Below are 17,476 nucleotides of genomic sequence, written 5' to 3'. Positions count from 1 at the left end.
GAGGCTTTTCCTTCCTCCAAGCCTTTGCTTTGGAGGCCCAGGAGGTCAATTTTGTATCAAACAAATCAGCCTCTATATTTTTTTCCAGTCCTTTATACTAAGTTGATAGATGTTTGCTCTTGTACAGCATGCTTTTGTCATACCTATATGAATTAGTCAAGACCATAACACCAGGGGTGGGTTGCTGCCGGCGTTGCTGCTGGTTCACTGTGCACGCATGCGCAGTTGACTGCAAATTCTTCTGCGCATACGCAGAACATGAATAAATTACTAAAATACATGCCGGCAACCGCAGCGGCGACCAGGGAACTGGTTCAGGGGTGTGGCCAGCCTGGGTCATTCTACAACCAAGGCCAAAATACCACTACTGGTTTGCCTGAACCAGTGCGAACTGGTAGCAACCTACCTCTGCATAACACTCTCCTCTTCCAGGGTATTCCTAGCACTGGTCCAGAGAAACATCTTTGGAAAAGTTTTGCATATGTGTAAAAACCTGCCACCAGAAACCTGCATGGAAAATGCTCAGATATGACAATCATTCTTTGCACATGTTTTTAGTCATTGTGAGGATATGTATCTGCCTAGTTGCAGACACACTGCAGACAGAAGTTTTAAAGTGTTTTATTAACATTTATTTTCCTTCACTAAAGTAGGGTATGCTGCAATATTTATTTTTGCCTTTTTGTGAGTGGGTTGGAGGGTGCATACGATACATACAGGTGAAACTCAAAAAATTAGAATATCGTGCAAAAGTTCATTTATTTCAGTAATGCAGCTTAAAATGTGATACTAATATATGAGATAGACTCACTACATGTAAAGGAAGATAGTTCAAGCCATGATTTGTCATAATTGTGATGATTATGGGTTACAGCTCATGAAAATCCCAAATATGCAATCAGAAAATTAGCATATTGTGAAAAGGTGCAATATTCTAGGCTCAAAGTGTCCCATTCTGATCAGCTAATTAAGCCATAACACCTGCAAAGGGTTCCTGAGCCTTTGAATGGTCTCTCAGTCTGGTTCAGTAGGAATCACAATAATGGGAAAGACTGCTGACCTGACAGTTGTGCAGAAAACCATCATTGACACCCTCCATAAGGAGGGAAAGCCTCAAATGGTAATTGCAAAAGAAGTTGGATGTTCCCAAAGTGCTGTATCAAAGCACATTAATAGAAAGTTATGTGGAAGGGAAAAGTGTGGAAGAAAAAGGTGCACAAGCAGCAGTGATGATCGCAGCCTGGAGAGGATTGTCAGGAAAAGGCCATTCAAAAGTATTGGGGACTTTCACAAGGAGTGGACTGAGGCTGGAGTCAGTGCATCAAGAGCCACCAGACAAAGATGGATCCTGGACTGGGGCTTCAAATATCATATTCCTCTTGTCAAGCCACTCCTGAATAACAAACAACGTCAGAAGCGTCTTACCTGAGCTAAAGAAAAACAGACCTGGTCTGTTGCTCAGTGGTCCAAAGTCCTCTTTTCTGATGAGAGCAACTTTTGCATCCCATTTGGAAACCAAGGACCCAGAGTATGGAGGAAGAATGAAGAGGCACACACTGCAAGATGCTTGAAGTCCAGCGTGAAGTTTCCACGGTCTGTGTTGATTTGGGGAGCCATGCCATCTGCTGGTGTTGGTCCACTGTGCTTCATTAAGTCCATGGTCAACACAGCTGTCTACCAGGAGATTTTGGAGCACTTCATACTTCCTTCCGTAGACAAGCTTTATGGGGATGCTCACTTCATTTTCCAGCAGGACTTGGCACCTGCCCACACTGCCAAAAGCACCAAAACTTGGTTCAATGACCATGGGATTACTGTCCTTGATTGGCCAGCAAACTCGCCTGACCTGAACCCCTTAGAGAATCTATGGGGCATTGCCAAGAGAAAGATGAGAGACATGAGACTGAACAATGCAGAAGAGCTGAAGGCTGCTATTGAAGCATCGTGGTCTTCCACAACACCTCAGCAGTGCCACAGGCTGATAGCTTCCATGCCACGCCGCATTGAGGCAATAATTGCTGCAAAAGGGGCCCAAACCAAGTATTGAGTACATATGCATGCTTATACTTTTCAGAGGTCCGATATTGTTCTATGTATAATCCTTGTTTTATTGATTGCATGTAATATTCTAATTTTCTGAGATTGTGGATTTGGGGTTTTCATGAGCTGTAAGCCATAATCATCACAATTATGACAAATCATGGCTTGAACTATCTTGCTTTGCATGTAATGAGTTTATCTCATATATTAGTTTCACCTTTTAAGTTGCATTACTGAACTAAATGAACTTTTGCATGATATTCTAATTTTTTGAGTTTCACCTGTATATGTGTGGGTTTTCCTAGTTAAACTACAAAAATACTCTTTTCATTTTTCAAAGTTAATTGATTTCCATGATTTCCATGATTTTTTTAAAAAACTCAGCAAAACCAAAACTTTATTAGGGATTTGGAAAAATGCTCAAAATATGATTTACTTCAACATATGAATTTTTGGTCGTCTGGTTACCAGAAGTCAATGCAGTCAAATAGAAGGGTGTATTAATTACTAACTTTAGGTCTCATAAGCAATTTCTCTGAATGAGATTAAGTAGCATGTCATATCTGGTAGGATCAGATATCTGTACCATATGGACTTAGTTTATTTAATTTGAAAATGTCACTTTAAAAATTAAAACTACAGGCAAATTCCTATTATAAATTAGTATATTCTGTAACTACTGCTTTTTAACATTTTCATACATATTTGGTCCTAATTCTATTCTATCCAATTTCTGCAACAGCCTAAGGAGTTTTTAATACATAAAGTTTTAATATACACTTTTCCTTCCTGAAAAATGGGGAATCTGTGGGTCATTAGGTATTATTGGATTACTATTTCCTGTAAACACATTTATTTATTAATCAAATTTGGAGACTCCCCTTAGCAATTTTGCTTACAAATAAGAAAAAAATGCCTATAAAAGTGAACAAACTGAGTGGAAGAATAGAATACCAACAATAAACCAAACATAACAAAACAAATAAATAGGGGAATGATAGCTCAGCAGTTTAAAGATGCTGAGTTGTCAGATGGAAAGTTGATAGCCCGGATTTGAGACTGGAACAGGGGGTCTGTTACTTGCCCCAGCTCCTGCCCACCTAGCAGTTCAAAAGAGTGTATGTGTGTTTGTGTGTGTGTGTGTGTAATCAAAGTCATTAGGGAGTACTGTATACATATACATACATACAACATACATCATACATACATGCATACATACATACAATATATATGGAGAGAGAGAGAGAGAGAGAGAGAGAGAGAGAGAGAGAGAGAGAGAGAGAGAGAGAGAGAGAGAGAGAGAGAGAGAGAGAGAGAGATGGAAATTTATTTTTCTATTGAATTGATACATTTCCAAATCCACCAAGACTTCTGACAGCTTATAAGAATATGAAAAAATACTGTAAACATTGAAGCAGTTGTGGTAAAATCCAAAGGAACCAATTTCAACTCCCAACAATATCAATATCAAACCAAGTTAAATACTATATTAAAACTATTAATGAAGCTCATTGGAGGAAAACTTAAGATTTATACATCTCTCTGATCGCTTTGTTCATTTCTAGGTGTTCACAAAACTGCTTCTCAATTAGCTTTTCCAGATTTTTTATAGGTATTGATATCAAGCTAGATTCCTGGATTCACTCTCCCCCCCCCCTTCTTGAAGCTTGGAATCACATCAGCTCTTTCCCAGTCCTCTGGCAGTTCCCCAGTGCTCCAGGAGTCTGAAAGATTTTGTTCAGTGGTTCTGAAATCACATCTGCCAGTTCCTTCAGAACCATAGGATGTAAACCATCTGGTCCTGGCAATTTGAAATTGTCTAAAGCGGATAGGTGTTCTTTCATCAATTTCTTATCTATTTGGATCTCCATTGCTGTTCTGTCTCCCACTGTGCTGCTTTTGAGAGGTTAGGCTTTTTGGTGTTCTTTTTTGCATAAGGACAGATGGAAATAAGAAATAAAGCAGCTCCTCTTTCTCCATCTTTCCTCTGCCATCTTCTTGTCACTTTCTCCCATTAGTAAACAGAACATTTCCTTGACTTTTTATTTATTTTTAAAAAAATATTGAAATATTTTTTCCCCTTTACTTTTGCAGTTTGATTATTTTATATCCTAAAACTGCAGCTACCTAGTATGATGACTTGTGGGAAATATATATCCGATGGAAAGTTAAGCTCTATTGAGACATTTCTTTCAACTTAAATATATATTTGAAAGTCTATTTGGAAGTATGATGCTTTGTTTGATTACTTTTCAGTAAATAGAAGTTATGGAATAATGTGTAGCATTCATATTTATTGTATTAAATGTAGGTGTCAGGATGAAAGTAGACGCAGTTATATGTTACTGTTCAAAATTCATCCACAAACAAACAATCTAAAATTATACTGAATAGTGATTTTTTTTAATCCAATTACTGAAGAGTGAGTTCACCATATGTTCTTGGATTCTGACATAGCAATTGTTATTATGCTGACGTAAGAACATATCCATGCATCATTTTATTTTCTAAATTTCCTGGCATGTTCTTAAGATTGTCCTGCATTTCTTTCTCTTTGCAATTGCAATGATATGGAAAATAATGGCTGTGCAAAACAATTAGGGATGGTTGCAATTAGTTGATTTGTTTCAGATTTAACTTCTACTTAATAAATTGGATAAATTGGACATTACTTCACCAAAACACTTTGATTTTTCTTCTAAAGATTCATGGGAATTCTGTGTGTGGTCTTATATAAGCCTGTGTTTGTACATTGTGTTTAATGTTCTGCATGATAAAAATAGAGTCTTAATATCTGAACATTTGCTTCAAAACAAAAATTTTATGTTTAGTTTTAGATTGCTGCATTTTCGGTATGTACTCCCTGAGCAATACAAAAAATTGTGTATACTTTTTAACATTTAAAAGTACAATGGTTTATGTGGTTGTTACAAAAGCTGCAGGTTTTTCTAGATTTCTTTATTGTGAAAGAAATTACAAGAAACAGATTGGTGGTAGTGAGGCACTTGTCTGCATAGACAGTTCTAAAATAAACAATGGGAGAAGACAGTCAACTAGGCTCTGTTTGATGCTATGAAGGATTAAGATTGTAGCAATGACTGCTTTGAGGATTGCTGGGCAATCATAGCCTCATCCTGAAGCCATCAAACATTCATGTAGATGGTAATCTGAACATCTTCAATCAAAGCAATTTGAATCTTCAGTAAACGTATCATTAGTTCCCCTTCATTTCTCTTGCTTTGCCATTGTCTTGATTTTTGTACTAATGCATAACTGAGCAGCCACAGTCATTTATTTATTTGATTTATATAGCCATCTACCTTACTTAAGTAGCTCTGGGTGACTCACAAGATTAAAAGATACAAATCCACCAAACTTAATCGCCTGGCAATCAAAGATAAATAATCTCATTTCCCATCAGTAATAGCAGGTTTTTTTCTAGCCATCTGACCCAAATGCCTAGTGAAACAGCCAAGTCTTTAATGCCTTGCAAAAGACTAAAAGAGGTGGGGACATCAAAATCTTTTTCAAAATCCATCAAAATCTAACACCTTGCCATAACTTCTATCCAGCCAAGCCACAGTTGAGAATAAGATCTGACAATCATGATTTTGGTAGTTTGAACATGTCTGCAAGATAGATATAGCACTCTTGCCCAAGTGATTGCTGGAAAGGAAATATTCACCTGGTTGGGGGGGAAAATGCCCTTCAAAAAAATCTGGATCAGCAGATATAAAAGTGGAAGCCTAGCGATTGTATTCTAGTGTCGCAGAAATTATGGCACCTGCTTAGGCCAGAGAACATTGAAAGGGTAGCTGCAGGGTTTTAGCCATGGTGGTGATATCTTGCAGTTTACAAGATTATCCATATGAATTAATCTTTATGTAAGAGAGCTATCTGTTGATCTTAAAGTCACACAATTTATCTCTTTTTAAAATTAATCTATGCCATGGTTGTTTCTAGTTGGACCCAAGATTGATCTTTGATGCCTTTTAGTGCTTTGATTAATGACTTAATTTTTTTACTAATATAGAGAAGAGGAAAATTAGTTACCACCCTTTGTCATATCTGTGGCACATGTGGTATTTCCTGATAATATTAAAGATACTATCAGCCACTTTGGCAGATTTGGGTCAATATGTCACTTGTGCAAGCAAAGCTCACAATATTTTATGCCTCCAAAGTTGTCTAATCTAAAGCCCAATTCAATATATTGTTTCTTGTATGACATCAGCTAGGGAAATGTGTAATATACACAGGATGCATTAAAGATGTCTATAAATAATAAAAAGCTATGTGTTGAGTATGGACATAGTAGAAGTATAGAAATGTATGAGTTGTTGATGTAAATGTTTAGCAAATATAAGTTGGTGTGATAAAGGTGTTGTTCTAATATGGATTGGGGAATAGTTCTAATAGCTAATATAGGTATCATTGTCTTTTGTGTGTTTAAGTATTTAGCTTCTGTTCCATAATCACTTCAAAGTCAGCAAAAAAAAAAACATTTTAAAAATTACATTGAAACAAATTTATATGAATAAAGTGCAATTTGGCATGTATTGTCTGTTGTGTTTCTTGTTGACCAAGGAGATAGCTGATTTGGTATGGGATTCTTTTTGTTTTATTTTCTTGCCATATTAAATAGGTTGGTGGATAATGGTAAAATGTATGGATTATACATTTTGCATAGATATTTCATTGGAAGATAACAGGATTATTGTGATTTTTATCAGTGAGTTGATGTGTAGGAATTAATTATGTATCCTTGTGCTTTAAAAATAATAATATGAATTTAAAAAGTTTGCCTTGTTTATGAAAAAATATGAACTGCTAATAAAATAGAGGTCATTTTTTCATGTAAGATAAATGTTTTCAATTAATTTAACAGTATTTTCTGTACATTGCTTAAACATTGAATCTTATTTTATTAAATACTACATAGAAACTATAGTTGTATGTACAATATCTTTCCCTCAAGGCTTTGTGGAGAAATAATTATTTTTAATGATTCAGAAAAGTTGAAGAGGCCATTATTTAGGACTGTATCTTTTAATATTATCACCAGATGGGAAGCAATTACAACTGTTGAAAGGGAAAAATTAGCACAGAGGTGAGACATTTGATAACATTTATTGAAGAATAAAAGTAACCATTTCATTGTTTTTAGTGTCTCTTCACATCTGTCAATGAATTTGAATCCATGGATCTTACAAGTTACATTTAATTAATAAAAACGTTCCTTTGTTGTTGAATTCAGCTGAGTATATAAAACACCACTTTAAAAATATATGAATAAGGTTTTCTAGTGTGCTTGATGATCAAAAAATATCCACAAGTGTTAAGAGTATGAAAGTCTTTTGCATTTTAGAGAAATGCTCAATTACAAAATCTAATTTCAGCTATAATGACCACAGTGTGCAAAATCATTTATTTAGAATAACAATAATAAATGGTTGTGGTTAAATGTTTCTAGCTCTTGGTTGGTGACAAGCTTTGAGATGTCTCCTTATTGTATTGTTATTTTAAATGGCTCTATGGAAGATGTCTAAGCTGTCATCAAGCAGCAAAGAACAATAAATACTTATCAGTTCTTTATGTGGATTTTTTTCCATTGGATGTTATGACTTTTCTTTTTCAATACTTCCACATAAGGTGATAGGGTGGTTATTGTTACTATTATTATTACTACATGTCTGTCTGTCTGTCTGTAAATTTATATATATATATATATATATATATATATATATATATATATATATATATATATATATATATATATATATATATATATATATATATATATATATATATATATATATATATATAGGTCTCTAGTTGTTCGGGTTTTCTCCCGCGTAGAATTGGATATGTCTTTGCGACGTTTCGACGAAGTCACATTCGTCATCTTCAGGCTGCTGCTGACTACTTCAGGTTTGGTGTTTCCAGGAGTAGTGTGGGATCTTTGGGTGTTTGTCCCTTAAGGGACAAACACCCAAAGATCCCACACTACTCCTGGAAACACCAAACCTGAAGTAGTCAGCAGCAGCCTGAAGATGACGAATGTGACTTCGTCGAAACGTCGCAAAGACATATCCAATTCTACGCGGGAGAAAACCCGAACAACTAGAGACCTACATAGTAACACCCGCGAAAACCTCAGAAAACATATATATATATATATATATATATATATATATATATATATATATATATATATATATATATATATATATATATATATATATATATATATATATATATATATATATACTGTATTTTCACGACTATAAGCCGCACTGAAAATCCTAAAATTTGATCAAAAACCGTCAGTGCGGCTTATAACCCGGTGCGCTTTATATGTGAAAAAAGATCGAAAATCTCTCCCTCCCGACGCTCAAACTTGAAGCTCGCAAGCATGCACACGTCCCTCGGGTCTCTCCCTTCAACCTCGCTACTTTCTCAGTCGGAGACCGGGGGGCGAGCAGAGAGCCACCCAGTTCCCAGCCCCTATAGACTGAGCTGTTCCGTCACCCCCGCCGCCGCAAGAAGGGACGGCAGACCGGCGCAGCCCTTCAGGATTTGCCGGCGCCGAGCACCCCATCCGCCCCGGCAGTCGTCCTGCCTAACTCCGCTCCGCGCCCCAGCCGGCTCTGCGCTGCCGGTCAAGGGCACGCGGGTGGCCGGTGCGGCGCCGGTCTTCCCAGCACACCACGCCGGCCGGGCAAGAGCCGGGAGAGCAGCGGAGCCCGAAGCCTCCCGCGCCAGAAACGTCCCGCTAGCCGACGCCTGCCACGTGCGCCCACCCGCCCGCCTCGGGGACCGCAACCCGGGCGCCCTGCCCGCCGCCGCCCGGTTTGGCTTCCCTGGCCGCGGCGCCCCAGGCCCCCGCGCTGGCGATCTCCCGGGGTGGCGAGGCTGCGCGGGGCCGCTCAGCGGAGGAAGGCGGCCGCCTGGCGGGAGAGGTTTGGCCGAAAGGTGCTGGGGCTGGAGCCGCAGAGCCAGGCATGCCTTCCGCCCGGGAAGTCCTGCCCCTTCATCCCCGAAGGCCGGCGCGCGGTGAGGGAGGCCGGCGTGGGGGCGAAAGTACTTTGCACATGCTCCACGGTCGCCGCGCTCTCCGTCCCAGCCTTCGCCGAAACCGGCGGGTTGCCTCCCGAAGAAGCCGCCGGAGCGTCCCAAGCCAGAAAATGCCCCAACTCGGGCAGACGGAGTTCCAAGTTGCAACCTGCGCACGTGATTCGATGAGGAACCAAGGGGAGCCGGGTCTCTGAGCGCGGCTTATAACCCGGTGCGCTTTATATGTGGAAAAAGTTTAAAAAATTAACGTTAATTGATACTGCGGCTCTTGTGTATATATATATATATACTTAAAGTCACAACCTCTGGTATGCCCAAGTATGGGAGGAAGGTCACACTTCCACTCTCTGTCATTAGGCTCGTCACAAGAGTCCAACCAGACAGAAACCCAATATTTTTTACTGTTGCCTTTTTTGTTACATTTGTTATATTTATGCTGATAAATAAATAAAGGGAGACTAGTATAGATCTATTTCAAGCTATTTAGCTCTCATCAGCTAGCCATACCCAAGTTTTTGGGAATCGAACCTGTGCTCTATTGCCTCCCAGGCAGGGAGTTAACCATTTGAGCTACAGAGAACGACTCCTTATCAGCCAGCCAGGGTGGGAGGTATATACTTAAAGTCACAACCCCTGGTATGCCCAAGTATGGGAGGAAGGTCACACTTCCACTGTCTGTCATTAGGCTCGTCACAAGAGTCCAACCAGACAGAAACCCAATATATATATTTTTTTTACTGTTGCCTTTTTTGTTACATTTGTTATATTTATGCTGATAAATAAATAAAGGGAGACTAGTATAGATCTATTTCAAGCTATTTAGCGCTCATCAGCTAGCCATACCCAAGTTTTTGGGAATCGAACCTGTGCTCTATTGCCTCCCAGGCAGGGAGTTAACCATTTGAGCTACAGAGAACGACTCCTTATCAGCCAGCCAGGGTGGGAGGTATATACTTAAAGTCACAACCCCTGGTATGCCCAAGTATGGGAGGAAGGTCACACTTCCACTGTCTGTCATTAGGCTCGTCACAAGAGTCCAACCAGACAGAAACCCAATATTTTTTACTGTTGCCTTTTTTGTTACATTTGTTATATTTATGCTGATAAATAAATAAAGGGAGACTAGTATAGATCTATTTCAAGCTATTTAGCTCTCATCAGCTAGCCATACCCAAGTTTTTGGGAATCGAACCTGTGCTCTATTGCCTCCCAGGCAGGGAGTTAACCATTTGAGCTACAGAGAACGACTCCTTATCAGCCAGCCAGGGTGGGAGGTATATACTTAAAGTCACAACCCCTGGTATGCCCAAGTATGGGAGGAAGGTCACACTTCCACTATCTGTCATTAGGCTCGTCACAAGAGTCCAACCAGACAGAAACCCAGTGCTTTCTGTGGGAGTGGAAGTGTGACCTTCCTCCCATACTTGGGCATACCAGGGGTTGTGACTTTAAGTATATACCTCCCACCCTGGCTGGCTGATAAGGAGTCGTTCTCTGTAGCTCAAATGGTTAACTCCCTGCCTGGGAGGCAATAGAGCACAGGTTCGATTCCCAAAAACTTGGGTATGGCTAGCTGATGAGCGCTAAATAGCTTGAAATAGATCTATACTAGTCTCCCTTTATTTATTTATCAGCATAAATATAACATATATATATATATATATATATATATATATATATATATATATATATATATATATATATATATATATATATATATATATATATATATATACATACATACATACATACATACATATATATATATATATATATATATATTCTTATTATATTTAACATAACTGCTAAATAGAGTTTCCTAGAGCTTTAGGAATTACATTCATATCTGTGTCAGGTGAACCAAAGACAATATTCTGACATATCTTGTTGATTCCACACACCTTGTACAGATATACAATGTTACTCAACATGAAGGTGTTTTTTTGGTATATATTCAAGAATATTTTTTAAAGTGGAAAATATTTCTGTTTTTCCCCCAGAATGTAATGATCAAGCTGTTCAGGGGAATAGGCCAGCTAGTTTTATAAATATAATATTTATAGGTAGAATTTTGTATATTTGAACATGGTCCAGTTACAAATTGTCCTTTTTTATATTGGGAATTTTTATTTTTACATTCTTAGAGAGCCAAGTTATAAGATTTAGCAAATGTCATTTTAAGTTGGATGTGTGCATAGTGTCAGATTCTTTTTATGTTTGCCATTTCCCTGTAGCATAATAGATGCATTTTAGAGATACGTTCCAGGCATGTCAATGCATAAGAGTGCAAAGTATTTTGTTCATTGCAAATAATGAAGAATAAACAATATTTATTCTTTTAGCCTTTAATTAGTGCAGCTTAATGGGACTTAGGAGACGCATATTAGACTTTTGGTTGCTTATCAATAATTGTAACTAATTTAATTGCTTGCTTTTTTGACCTTGCTGTACCTTGCCAAGAATCTTTTTAGTTTGGAACAGGCTATAAATATTGTAAATGAACAAATAATAGTGTCTTAAATAAACATAATTGCATGAAACTGAAAAATTGCTTTGCTGCTCTCCATGTATTCAAATAAATTTGTTTTCGTTATATGTAAACCTTAAGTTTGTATGTATCTGTCTGTAAGCATAGGTCTTAATATGTTGTGCTGGCTTCTAGGCTTTAACAGCTGACTTGGAAAAGAGGGACAACCAGCAGCAAAGGATGATGAGCCAACTGAAAGAGATACAGAGCAACTATAAAATCTGCGAAAATGAGTGCAGAGCTGCAGAATTACAGGTTACAGAGCTAGGTCAGCAACTAGAAGAATCGATCAAGGAAGCAGAGAAGTACCTAGCTGAATTCAAACAATCTGAATTACTAAGGCTAGAGACTGAGAAGAAAAAGGAAGAGTTAAAACTCAAAGCTCAGGAATCAATTCGATGCTGGAAGCTAAGGTGTAAAAAACTAGAACATGAAAAAGGAAAACAAAGTGAACTTCATAGCCAGTTGATGGAGAAGAACAAATTGGTATGGTATACATTTTTTATTTCCTTTAATCAATAACTTTGCAATATGTATATATTTGCTGTTCTTCCGATACAGTTTAAAAAACGGTGTTTCCTATACCTAGATAAATTACCCAAATTGAGCAAAACTGATTTTTCTTTGGGTAATGTTACACAAACCCAATCAAACAGTGGCACTTAAATAAGGTCTCTCTGATAAACTGTAAAAAGGATTTTCTGATAAGCAGTTTTGGGTAATGAAGGAAAAAGTTTGGAAAGGACTGGTTTAAAACTATTGAAATTAATTCTTGTAATTGTTTTGAACTATTATTAAAACACATTATACTAGTAGTGAATGGGGAGGCCTGGTGAGATATGGCTTTCAGTAGGAAACATTGAAATAACAAAAAAAGTATAATTTAATCAAAAGACAAGGTAATTTTTTAACAATTAAAACTGATCACAGATGGTAATTGGGTGAAATCCAAATTAGTCCAACTTAGATTATATTTACGTAAATCACTAAAATCAATTAGTCATGGCTAATTTATCTCGAGTTAATATCAGTGGGCTTGTGCTCATTAGACTCACATGTTTTCTCCCTAATGCTATACTAGATCAGTCTTTGATTAGCACAACTATTCTCACACTTCTCCTGTAAGAAATATTATAAATTAAGAAGGGAATGATCTAGAATTGTTTCCCTCCACCTTGCCTCATCAAAATTGGAAACTCTGTAATGTACTTAAAAACTATTACCAAAGAATTTAAAAAAAAAAAATTTCTAGGATTGAAGACTTAAAACAGAAGAAGATTATCGAGTATAATTTTTAGAAAGCTGTCCAATTTTGATCAACTGATAAAATAAAACACATTCTAAGCACTTTGTTGTTAGGGATAACTGTATTCTGTCTGGGATACTGTCTTCATTCTTCTGCTGTTTTATGCTGCAAAGATACAAGGCATCTTTTCGTGTTAAGTTACTCTTTATCTGTTGGGAATACAACTTTGTGACTTTTCAGTCAACATTAATGGCTGAGCTTTTATTTATTTAAAGAACTTAAGTGGCTTCCTTTCTTATACAGTGATCCTAGACAGATACAGTAACCAATAAAAACTTACACCATAAAAACACATTGTACCCTTCTCACCAAGGCATCAGAGCTACACATACTATTGATTCATTGACTCAACCCTCTTCCTACACAAATATGTAGGGAAAGAGCCAGGTCTTCATGGTCTTTTGGAAGGCTAAAAGTGTAGCCCCCCCCTTCAAAATCTCAGTTGGAAGCTATTTTAAAGGGCCTGGGCTTCAGGAATTGTAGAGAAAATACATCTGTGAAAGTAGAATATTGATGAAGGTTGAAATTTGGAGTGGCACATAAGTCCTACTTAATAAATAAATAAAGGATGCAAAACAAATGTAAACAATTTGTTTTTCTCTACCCTGTGGCTGATTACAGATAGGGATTGCACATGCCTACTTGAATTTCTTTTATAGCTTTTCCAGCAGGTTTCTCCCTGAGCTTTATAAAGTTAAGCCTCTTTTTTCCAGTAGTGAAAAAACAGATACCTCCAAGTAGCTCACAATCCTCTTGATGGATTTGCTTTTGGAGGTGCAAAATATGTTTTGTCAGATTGGGAATCAGACAGCCCTGATAGCCAGATTGACTCTGAACTGGTAGTTTATATACAGGTTTGACTAGTTGATAGTCTCAATGGATTTTCATTTGCATTCTCTCTAGAAATATCAGTTCAGTTTCCCAAATAGGAAAATAGGTCACCACTGATTCTAAAAGGATACCCCAGTGTGAAGTTTGAGTCTCTTTGGGAAGTCTTTGTCTTGTTTCACTCTGTATTTGCCCAGAAGGGAGGAACTAACAGTTATGCTCAGTAATGCAATATAATTTTCAATTTTGGTGATCAGTTGAAAAATTAACATTTAAAATACCAATTCATATTGAAATTAAATGTTCATGAATAATATCCAGAAACAGAAAAAAAATCCCTTAAATACTTAAAAAAGAAGTATATTTTGATGTGATAATAAATATGGGAGAAAAATGACTGGTGTGAAAATAGTAAATTAGACCTTCTACCCTAGAGGTAAAACCATGCAAAGAGGACAGTTTTGGCAGATAGCCATCAGCAACCTGAAAGCAATAATTAAGCTTATGATTGCAGTTTCAAAATAATCAGCCAACATAGGAAACACAGATTTAATACTGAAAAGCTTTTTTTTTGTAATGTTGTGAGAAGGCTTCAATGTGATATACACCACATTGACAAGTTGGTGGATTTTCTTGCTTGGTTTATAATTAATCATTCATTTTCTTTACATTCTGTCAATGCAAATTATACTTAGCAGAATTTAAAAGTTTTCCCGTCTTAGATAAAATGCAGCTCAACCCTTTAGTTCGCAATAGGTCAGGATTCTTAAAATCTTCAAAAGGGCACAATAAAAATGAATATTGGCAAGATGTTTTGGGGGGAGGAAGAGAAGGTTAACACAAGGTTCTAAGGACCCAAGATTTTGCTGAATGGCCTAATAGTAGGCGACTGCTTAGAGGGAAAAGAGGATAATTTGAATTTAGTCTAAATGTAAATAGCAATGTTTAATACAGGTTGTGTGGAGTGTTCGACAACTTAGGATAGGAGATGATATACATACATGCATGCATGCATGCATACATACATACATACATACATACATAAATGTACACACATATTTTGTATTTTGTCTTTGATGATTTTTATATGATTACTTAATATAGTTGACAGGGCTCAGTAATTCCATTCTCTTAATATCAATGCTGGTGGTAGAAGTATATTTCTTGGCAAATAAACCAAGAATAATCCAGAAAAGGGATAAAAACAGTTAGGGCTGGGCAGGTGTGAAAAATGCCAAACCATTTAAATCTGAAAGGGCTTTGACTGGGTAGATAATGCCTGAATGTAGACCATATTAAGACTTATGAACATGCCAGAGCCTCTAATTACTCTTTTGAGGAGCTTGTACAATGAGCAAGAAGTTATTGTAAGAACTAACTTTGAAGAGACTGGTTCAAGAGAAAGAGGAGAGACAAGAATGTTAAATCTATTATGTAATTAAGTTAAATATTGGAAGAGTAGTCTATTGGAAGAAAAAAACAGCAGGCATCTAATCACTTGAAATAATGCAGATAATTCCAACTTGTTAAATGAAAATGAAGAGTTAATTAGTAAGAGAAAATGAGCTGCTTTTATGCTATGATTTTTTTTAATTTTACACTTCCTAGAATCACTAAAGTGAAATGGATGGTATGTGATAGATAAGTAAATGACAGAAAGTGAAAAATATGAATTAATGTTGAATATTAAAATGACAAAGTTAAACTCAACCAGCTGCTTAGTGAACTCACAGTTGCCTTTGAAGAAGTAAAGACTATAAATAGTTTACAGTTTACAGTTTATAAGTTTTTTCAACTCAAGCATAAAGATGGATAGATTGTTGAGGAAGTAAATTAATTTTAGGGAGAAAGATAGTGATAAACTATATCATGAAGTATAGGCTATTTCTATGGCAACAAAGATCAGGATAGTTAAATCAATCATTTTCTCCAGTGAAATTGTGAAAGCTGGATATTGAGTAAGAACAAAGGAAAAAAGATAGATGTCATTAAATTATGGATTTGGAGACAGCTTCTCAGAAAACAATGAACTGCAAAGAGAACTAGTCAGTCCATCATGGAAAAAATAAAAGTAAACTATTGTTTAGCGTTAAGAAGCATCAAGCATAAATTCATATATTTTAACTATGTGATACTAGAGAGAAACTTGAAAAACTTTCTGTGCTTGGCAGAGTTGAGGCAAATTAAAAACGGGGAAAGGCAGTGGAAGGATCCAAAATCAGGGAAATTACTTGAATGAACAGCTCCAATTATTTCTAGGGAGACATTAAGTTGAATGGCTTTTACCTGTACAGTTATAAGGATTTGAGTTTAACTCAATGGCCTGCATGTTTGGTTATTTTTAACAGCCAAAAAAAAAAAAAAAAAAATTGCAAGGGAGATACATATTTACTTTAAAAAACAAATATTGAATCTGGTTAATCCTTCTAATAACAAGGGGTGTTCAACTCGATTTCATTGCGGGCCGCAAACACACAGGGTTGTGTTTGCCTTTGGGGGGGCATGGCAGGTTGAGCATAGACAGCTTGATGTAACTTGTGTCGGGGCCATCTGTGATGGCCCGGGTAGGGCTGAGGGCATCCACTGTCTCCAGGAGAGGAAGGCGAGACCAGGGAGATGGTCAAACCCTTGTCCTCCAGAGGAGCCTCACCATCCCTGTCAGGTCACACAGAGGACCCCACAGCCCAGCCCAGCCCCACTCCCCGAGGGGGTGCCCAGCTGAGCTTACCTCTTCCCCGAGACTGCTGCTGCTGTGCTCGTTCTCTTTGGCACAGTTGCTCTTGGTATGTGCAGGAAGGAAAAGTGTCTGTGTAAGACGGAGGCCAACTCCCTCTCCATGCAAGAAGACCCAGTTTGTAACCAAAGCATCCTCAGCGATAGAATGGGAGACTACGAGAAGAGGTCAGGAGAAGGCACAAAGGGTTGGCGAAAGAGCATCAAGGATGCTGATGGCCAAGTGCTAAGATAGGACTTCCCTCAGACCCTCCCACCCTCTCATTATAATCTTCCTTCCTTCCTTTTTCTCTTTTCTTCTTTTTCCTTCCTCTTCATTTTCCTTTCTTTCTTCTTCCTTCCCCTCTTTCTTTTCTGTTCTTGCTCTCTTCCCATCATCCTATCTTTTTCTTTGTCTTTGTCTTTCCTCTTTTCCTTTCTCCTTTCCTGTACCTTCTTGGATGCTCAAATGCAAAAGGGGATCAAATTTGTGATCAAATGCCACTTTTGCTAGTAGTTTGTTTGCTAGCACTCTGCCAACAAAAACAGAGCTTGGGAGGGCTGTGGGTGCCCCTCCCGAATTCCATTTTCAGCTGCAACAGCCTGCTCCAGCACTCTGCCAACACTGCCAACAAAAACAGAGCTTGAGAGGGATACCCTTGGCCCTCCCAAGCTCTGTTTTCAGCTGCAACGTCCTCCTACAGCACTCTGCCACTGAAAATGGCTGCCACCAGGTTGTAGATCAGCACCCGGTCAGCCTAGGTTGGGCTAAGGAATGTGGGCTGGACTTTTTCTGTTTCCAGATCTAAGCACCTCACAGGCTAGATCCAGCCTGTGGGCCTTGAGTTTTACACCCCTGTAATAACAAAACAGAATGGGGCGGGGGGACGGGGATGTTGGTTTTTCTATCACCTTATGTATAACTTCAAAATCTATTCTGAATCAAATACATACATTGGCCTTTCAGAATTTGTGAAGTGCTGGCT

The 17,476-nt window shown here is 37.7% G+C and overlaps 1 protein-coding gene across 5 annotated transcripts in view; it reads left to right on the top strand.

Annotated features, from left to right (window-relative positions):
• The window catches only part of CEP128 (centrosomal protein 128), a 190,554-nt gene that overhangs the window by 38,723 nt on the left and 134,355 nt on the right, over window positions 1-17,476 (top strand). For all 5 annotated transcript variants that reach the window (XM_087725051.1, XM_087725066.1, XM_087725042.1 and 2 more), the window contains exon 13: window positions 11,780-12,130. In XM_087725051.1, the coding sequence (XP_087581177.1) occupies window positions 11,780-12,130 (351 nt within the window). The remainder of the gene's footprint in view (window positions 1-11,779; window positions 12,131-17,476) is intronic.

This window comes from Thamnophis sirtalis, unplaced genomic scaffold (genome assembly GCF_051295495.1).
Source record: "Thamnophis sirtalis isolate CommonGarterSnake01/CBP01778 unplaced genomic scaffold, rThaSir2_p1.2 scaffold_1, whole genome shotgun sequence".
NCBI classification, from domain to species: domain Eukaryota; kingdom Metazoa; phylum Chordata; class Lepidosauria; order Squamata; family Natricidae; genus Thamnophis; species Thamnophis sirtalis.
The sequence above is the reverse complement of the archived record's forward strand: the minus strand, read 5'-3'. Positions and strand labels throughout refer to the sequence as shown.